At 43.7% G+C, this 8,510-nt stretch overlaps 1 protein-coding gene across 2 annotated transcripts; it reads right to left on the minus strand.

Annotated features, from left to right (window-relative positions):
* Nucleotides 1–3,801: 3,801 nt before the first annotated feature.
* On the minus strand, nucleotides 3,802–8,073 carry LOC136493062 (large ribosomal subunit protein eL43z). Of its 2 annotated transcripts, XM_066489099.1 has the most exons (5): nucleotides 7,953–8,073; nucleotides 4,671–4,710; nucleotides 4,502–4,590; nucleotides 4,156–4,238; nucleotides 3,802–4,074 (listed from the first exon to the last, which is right to left on the minus strand). In XM_066489099.1, exons 1-5 carry the CDS (start codon nucleotides 7,953–7,955, stop codon nucleotides 4,011–4,013), a joined length of 279 nt encoding a protein of 92 aa, XP_066345196.1. In that variant the 5' UTR covers nucleotides 7,956–8,073; the 3' UTR covers nucleotides 3,802–4,010. The 2 variants fall into 2 exon arrangements, with proteins under 2 accessions (XP_066345196.1, XP_066345194.1); XM_066489097.1 differs by lacking the exon at nucleotides 7,953–8,073 and having other exon boundaries at nucleotides 4,671–4,722.
* Nucleotides 8,074–8,510: the final 437 nt, after the last annotated feature.

Raw genomic sequence — 8,510 nt, forward strand, 5'->3', positions numbered from 1 at the left:
AAGGCCTCCACACCTTATCTCTTGAAGAAGAAGAAAAATGACAAGGTGGTGGCCATCAAGGTGAACAAGCAAGCCAACAATGGGGCCAAACGCATTTGGGTGCCAAAGGAGATAATTTCCAACACGAAGAGCACCAAGAAGGTTTGGATCTCGAAAGGGAAGTGAGAAGTCCGATGGACTTCGGGGAATTTGGAGACTTGGCAAAGTATGGGTACATTTCATGGGGTGCATCATTATGGACAAGGTAATTGCCAAGTAGGTTAGTGAATACTATAGACTCAAATTCCTCTTCCCATGTTAGGTAACTAGATTTAATTTCTTGCAATTTCAATCAACATCTAGTTCATTTTCATGTCTAGGTTTGCATTTGCATGCTTAAATCCTTTGTCATGCATACACTAGATATATCTTATGGTAGGCTTGCTCGGTCTCACTCTTAACCCTTGGAGCAAACCTATATGGTTGAAATTGTTTAGGAGTACGGCACATAGCTTGTTTTACAATTGTTCATCTAATATGTGCCAAAGTCTAAATTGTAGATAATTTCTCTTGAATATAACCTTAGAAAATGATTCTCACATTCATGTGATGTCATCTTTCAAGTGGTATTTTTTATTCTAAAATCAATGTGCATGTCTCCTGCAAGTATTCCATACTTGTGTGCACAAATTTAGGGGAAGGTTACTCTACAAGTTGGATGCTTTGAGACTAACACCTTTTCAAGCTTATCATGTGTGTAGTAGTCTCATTGCAAGGAAAATGGAGTCCCCGGAGTTAAGCATCATACTTCAAATATCCACCACCTATTGCAAGTGGTATAAATCAAATTGGTTTCCACATGTGGTATTTCTAAATCGATATCATCATGTTGATTTCACTTTGGTATTTATATGCTTTCTCTATTCATTATATAGATTAAACTCCCTTGAGCATTAATTTACCAATTATGCATAAACTACTTTCTCCATCATATATATGCATATATTTAGGGGGAGCTTAATCTATGTAATGTGAGAGTCAAATTTGGTGACCTATTCCACTCCACATACAAAGGATCACCAAGTTTGACCCTCCCTTGTGCTACTAATGTCTTCCTTTTCGGTGTTTGATTCCAATGGGGGAGAATTTATAGGACCAAAAGCAAGCCCGGTCATTATAATTTACAAGTTGTAATAGTAATAGTTTTTAATTGGTAATGGTCCGAGAAAGGGAGAATAGTGGATTATGGAGTTAGGGGAGGCTAAAATCCATAATGCCACATGGGGACATTTGCAAGGGCAAGATAAGTTTCCAAAGATATTTACATGTGGTATCTTTTAGCATCTTACAACCTTGCCCTTTTCATTGCATCCTAGAAAGCAAATAGTTTTTAAATTCCAAAATTTTTGTTATTTGCTTGTTTTGGTCGTGTTGTCATCAATCACTAAAAAGGAGGAGATTGTAAGGAAAATGGACCCTAGGCCCATTTACTTTGGATTTTGGTGTTTGATGACCAACACAACTAATTTGGACTAATAGATTTGCAAGTAATTGTTTTGTAGTTCAATAGGATCAAAACGTGACTTGAACGAAGGCGATGTGATGATCCGATGATCAACACCTCAAGAAAGACATGTGAAGATGCATAGAAGACATACAAGGTCAAGCAAAGTCCAAGCACGAAGATTAAAACCAAGACAGATGCAAGATCATGAAGAAACGAGCTCGGCAGACATGACCGGATGTAGCTCTATGAATGACCGAATGCACCAGTGCCAGGCAACAGCAGGTGTCGGCAGCTATGACCGGATGCTGAGCAGCAGTGACCGGACACTGAGTGAAGCAGTGACCGGACGCACCGGTGACACTGTTCATCGTCACGGTAGTGTTTTCAGCGTGATCGGACGCAGTAGACTAGACGACCGGACACACAAAGTGCAGCGTCCGATCGTTTCCAGAGGTTCCCAAGCGGCATAGTTGCGACCGGATGCGTCTAGTGACATGTGACCGGACGCCATCAGCGTCCGATCAGTTGATCGCGCTGAAGACCAAGTGACCGTTGTGAGTGACTGGACGCGTCCGGTCAGGACGTGATCAGCGTTCGGTCAGTAGCAGAAAAGTGGGTTTTGTCCCCAACGACTACTTTCTTAGTGGAGCTTATAAATAGACCCCCCCAACCGGCCATTTGAGTTGTGTGGAGCTAAGAAAATATACCAAGGGTGTTGATACACCATTTTAGTGATCTCTACTTGTATAGTGCTTAGTGATTCATTAGGTGATTAGCGTAGGTGCTTTGCGAAGTTCTTAGGTTGATTAGACCACCGCTTATGCGCTTGCTCTAGGTTTACGCCTAGTATTTAGTGAGGTTTGCATACCTCTTACCACTGAGTGCTTGCGCGCACCATTGTTGTACATCGAAGGTGCTTGTAATCTTGCGAGATCACACCAACCGCGTTTGTGGTGTGGCCGCCACCGTGTATCGGAGGGAACAAGGCCCGTGGTGGTTCGGCCGGAAGCTTGATAGTGAAGACGGTGGGTAGCATCCGGGAGAGGCTTGCCTGAAGGCACGTCGGAGACCCACTTGCACGTGGGGAAGGCCTGAGGCTATCCATGGAGTTACCCAACCGGGAGCTTGGCCTTTGCGAGGGGCTCCAACGAGGACTAGGGGAAGCTTGCATGCTTCCCGATACCTTGGTAAAAATACCGGAGTCGTCGACAGGAGTTTGCATATCTCTACCTTACTCTTTAGCTTCCACATTTATATTGTTTGCATAACTCCTTTTGCGGTAGAGATAGCAACACACTAGCAAAACCGTAGTTGCACATTTAGATAGTTTATCTTTTGCATAGGTTTTGCTAAGGTTAGAAAAAGAGGCCATAGTTTAGAGTTAGAGTTTTAAGTTGCCTAATTCAACCCCCCCCCCTCTTAGGCGTCACGGCCTCCATTTCATGTTTCACACACATGTTGTAAGTATTTTATATGGATGTTGCATATGTTTCACACATATGTTGTACACAGTATGTTTCAAATGCTTCATCTTTATTAGACGTATGTTGCATCTAAGTGTTTCATGTTCCAAGTGTTTCAGGCACGGTAAGTGATGGCGCACGCCCGGGCGCCGGGGGATGGGGCACGGCGAGCTGGGGGCTGGCAGTCGGGGCATAGCAAGCTGGGGCTGGCTCCTGGGTCCTGCCCACGCGGAGAGAAAGAGGAGGGTGTCAAGGGGGAGGAGCAAGGCGCAACGACAGGCGTCGAGGCTGATGGGGGCATGCTGCGCGGCCGTCCAGACGCGAGGAGTGACTGGCGTAGCGTCGAGGGCAGGATGCACGGGCGAGCCGGACGGAGGTGGGCTGCGCGGGCGTCCCGGCGCTAGCCACGTCCTAGATCAAATGGCAACAATGACTACTGACCTAGTGCAACACGTCAAGGTTCTCAGAATATTTGAAGACGGCAGCCTTATCATTACTGCCACATTTAGACAACTAAAAATTCACCTAGCATACTATCAATACTGCCGCATGTAGACAACTACAAATTCAGCTACCCGAGGTGCTACGCGTCGTGAGGTGAACTTGAAAGATCATCCCACGGTAACACCACATCACTGAACTTTTGAAATTCAACAATCATAATCACACAGTACGCGCACTGGAACTGTGGAAGAGCAGCGTAGCCTAAACAGGACATCTGACGATTCAGTGTCGATGAGCACATAGAAGGTTGAATTGGTGCAATTGCACTGGTGCAATGCGAGCTTGTGACGCTGCCTAGTACAACCACCAGGCCAGTCAACGAAAAAGGAATTGCAAACCAATGACAGGTAGACCACAACCAAATTTGACGTCATTAAGACAGGAATAGGATCAGATATCACTTGTGAAATTCACAACGGTAACCAAGTACAAATCTTAGAACCCAACTTTTAGAGATCCTAGAGCATAAACCAAAAATGCTGGAGCATTGTCTCGGCCAAACAGCCAATATAGTGTGATTTAACTAGAGAACCCCAATAAGCCTAACAAGAGCTTTATCATGCTTCAGTCTGCTCCCTCAAGCGACGGATCGTGCTCCTGACAGTGACTGCGCTAGCAGTGCTGCAAATAAACAACAGAATTATAACCATGCTTAACAAATTATGGTTTTGGAACACAAGATACAAGTCAGCAAAGAATTACTTCATGGTGTAAGCACCACCAGCCTTGACCTTCCCACAGTCCTTGCATCCCCAAATTCCAACTGCTTTCCTCTTCACAGCAAACTGGAAAGACAACACAGCAAATGTGGGACACTAGGGCAACTAGTACTTCACATCTATCTTAGAAACAAATTGCTCATCATGCCTAAACATCTTATAAACCACTCAAATATGAGAATAAACAAACAAATATATTTAAGAACAATTGCTTTTGTACTCAAAATCAATCTGCAGCCTACAGTTCATAACATTCTAGTACTGGTGACAATACATAAAGACAGCTTGCAGTGTAACAGATGAAAAAACAGAAAACTCGGGTGACATACCTTCCCACAGAACTCACAGAAGTACTTGGAGTGCTGAGATACCTCCATCTTCTTGATTTGCTTACGCAAGCTAGCACCATACCTGGTTCCTGTAACATTGTAATTTGCAAGGTTAACTTCATACTCCAGACGCACAAATTGGGAAATGTCATATTTATTAAGCATGTACCATATTTGCCAACAATTCCGGCCTTCTTGGTGCGCTTCGTCTGCATAGGCATTATAAAAACATAATAAATTACACAGCTGCTCACTAAAATAGTTCAAGGCAATATTACTGGTAACTGTAAAACTGTAACTTCAAGACTAAAGTTAGTATCAATAATTCAGTATAAAAGATTGTACCAATCAGGTAGGCTGACACACACAACAACAACAACAACAACAAAGCCTTTAAGTCCCAAACAAGTTGGGGTAGGCTAGAGTTGAAACCCAACAGAAGCAATCAAGGTTCAGGCACGTGAATAGCTGTCTTCCAAGCACTCCTATCTAAGGCTAAGTCTTTGGGTATATTCCATCCTTTCAAGTCTCCTTTTATTGCCTCTACCCAAGTCAACTTCGGTCTTCCTCTGCCTCTCTTCACGTTACTATCCTGACTTAGGATTCCACTACGCACCGGTGCATCTGGAGGTCTCCGTTGCACATGTCCAAACCATCTCAACCGGTGTTGGACAAGCTTTTCTTCAATTGGTGCTACCCCTAATCTCTCACGTATATCATCGTTCCGAACTCGATCCCTTCTTGTATGACCGCAAATCCAACGCAACATACGCATTTCCGCGACACTTAGCTGTTGAATATGTCGTCTTTTCGTAGGCCAACATTCTGCACCATACAACATAGCAGGTCTAATCGCCGTCCTATAAAACTTGCCTTTTAGCTTCTGTGGTACCCTTTTGTCACATAGGACACCAGACGCTTGCCGCCACTTCATCCACCCTGCTTTGATTCTATGGCTAACATCTTCATCAATATCCCCGTCCCTCTGTAGCATTGATCCTAAATATCGAAAGGTATCCTTCCTAGGCACTACTTGACCTTCCAAACTAACATCTTCCTCCTCCCGAGTAGTAGTGCCGAAGTCACATCTCATATAATCAGGTAGGCTGACACAAGAGTAAAAATATAATTTCTTAAACATTAGATAAGTAAACCATTAAAAAACATACAGTTCAGCTAGTCGCTATTGATTCTCCAATAGCAGCAAGAGAAAAATTACCCTATATACATCTGAACAAAGGAATACCAACTAAAATCAACACAGGTGAACAAAGAAGGTATTATAAGCCACTGATTTATACATGAGGTATTCAAAAGCTAAACTTAGCAATGGATACTACTTTCATGTTTCATGCTGCCTGGTGCAGCGCAGGGGCTTCAGAAGTTCAGATTAGACAGCAAAGGTGTCTGGTGACCAGGTTGGATTTATAAAAAATGTTTTATTTTTCATCCAGATTGGTGAACAACTAGTTTGTCTTTATACTAAACCAACAATGTATTTTTCCAATATGCTTGAACTTGCATAAGCACTCACGATGAAAACCAAACATAGAGCACACCTCAAAAAGCTGATAAAATACTATGCCCATTCACATATACCTGTCACCACTGTGTATGATTGGTCAAACATTATAATTAAAATCTACCAAACAAGATATCCTAAGCATCTAGGTTGGCGATGCTATATTGATACATCCAGATTTATGATAATAAGTTTTTACAATATCAAAAATTTCTTACAGATACAATGTTGTAGCAAATGGCCAAAACCAAATCTTTGAGACCATTTAAAATCAAAAGTGACAAGTAATTGACATTGGGAATCGGCTAATAAAATACTTTCTCCATTCCAAATTGCAAGACATTCCAGCTTTTGTAGATACATAGATTTTGCTATACACCTAGATATACATTACGTCTACATACATAGTACAAGCTATGTCTCTAGCAAAGTTCGGCTAGGCGGCGACTACTCGGCGACTACGCGCGCCTAGTCGCTGGGCGAAGCCCGTCGCCGCGACTAGGGGCATAGTCGCACATCGCGGCGCTAGGCGGGGCGGAGGCGCGCTAGGCGGGCGCGGACGCGGCGCGTAGGCGCGCGAGATGAGCAGGAGAGCGGGAGGGAGAGAGCGGGAGCACGGGAGATTCCACACCCGTCGGGATAGCGGGAGGGGAACAAGAAGTCGCAGCTCGCCCGCGCCGACGGGAGAAGTTGCCGACCGACCGCCGTCGAGCCGTGCGGCCGCCTGTGCGGGCCGCGGCAAGGAGCGGCCGCCTGCGGGCCACGGCCGTCTTTCCCCAATCAGCGCTGGCCTGCAGCATCCCGCCTCCTCTGTTCCTCTTCCACCATCCAGAGAGAGATAGAGAGAGAGAGAGAGAGGTGGGCGGAGGCAGAGGTAACGGGAGGGAAGAGACAGAGAGATGGGCGGAGGCGGAAGTCAGAGAGTTGCGGCGGCAGCGCAGTGCAGGAGAGAGATGAAGACTGAGGGTGAGGGGCACCGGGCACATGGGCTGCTTGGTGCACGTGGGCTGGGCCAGACCACTTCTTACTCCTCCTTTCTTTTTCTTTTTTCCTTTCCTTTTTCTTTATTATTATTTATATATTGCTCTGAGTTTGCAGGAGCTAGGAAATGTGTTGCAGGAGCTAGGAACATGCAAGAGTAAGCCAGTTAGGAATCAGATATGTCTACTGGCCCTCTTTTTATACTTACTGTAACTCAAATATAGTAGTTATATACATATATATAGTTATATACATAATATATATATATATATATATATATATATACATAATATATATATATATATATATATATATATATATATATATATATATATATATATATATATATATAATTTATGGCTATATTGCCAAAACGCCTAGGAAAACGCCTAGGACCGAGTACTACCGACTAGGCGCTAGGCAATGGATCAGCGCCTAGCTGAACTTTGGTCTCTAGAAAAGCCCAAACATCTTACAATTTGGAACGGAGGGAGTACACCACTGCCTTCAACATGTTTCCATTAACGCTGAATTGCACAATCCAGGCTACTGACAGGCTAGCAAAATCCAACTACTTGCACGACCCTACCAACAGGCTATCAATAAATTGCACTTTTAGCACAAGCTATTACAGAATTCTAGTGTTTCTGTCATGCTAACAATACCACCTCATTAGTTTCACATAGGCCTAATTGGGTACCCTAAGACCTTCAATTTCCATGGAAACACGACTGATCCAAAGCATGATTGCTGGCACGCTCCTATCCTGAAAACTAAAGTATGAAGCCTGACAGCCTCCGAATTCATATCGAGCTGAAGCTACTGGACTACCAAGTCAAACAATAGGATCTCGCGCGACGCATAATAACAAACGCCCAGAACTAGGCATCCACCGAGCACATATTCTTGGTCATGGGAAGAATGGGAAAGAGAGGAGAAGCGGCGTACCATGTCGGCGCCGGGAGAGGAAGCGAGCTGCGGGGCGGTAGCGACGGCGGCGGCTGCAGCGGCGTGCGTGAGGGGAAGTTCGAGAAAGTGGCACGAGAGAAAATATATAGGAGGTGCTAGGGTTTCGTGGAAGTATATGGATCGGACCTCTGTACTGACATGGGCCGGGCCAAAATGGAGTATGAGTATACCTAAGAAAAAGTTCATACTACCTCTGAACTATAGCCATTTAAATTATTCTACCCTGATTTTACGGACGGTTTTGTCCCCTTTTAGTTAAAAAAATCGGTAAATATTTGAGAAAGTTTTTAAACCACAGAAAATGTCTTTAAGATTTAAAATTTTCAAAAAGATCAAGAGATAGATTGGGATAGAAAAATGTAAACCAAATATTTCGAGCTCATGAAAACATATATTTAGAAAATTAAAAAAAAAATAAGTATAGCTCAAGGGAAATGGAAAAGGTATCCATAAAAATCTAGACTCCAAAACCATTCTAATCAATGTATAAACATTTGTTTAGAGCCGATGCATTCATGCTATGCATTCTTGCTAGTT

The sequence above is a fragment of the Miscanthus floridulus genome, chromosome 11 (genome assembly GCF_019320115.1).
Source record: "Miscanthus floridulus cultivar M001 chromosome 11, ASM1932011v1, whole genome shotgun sequence".
Taxonomy (NCBI): Eukaryota; Viridiplantae; Streptophyta; class Magnoliopsida; order Poales; family Poaceae; genus Miscanthus; species Miscanthus floridulus.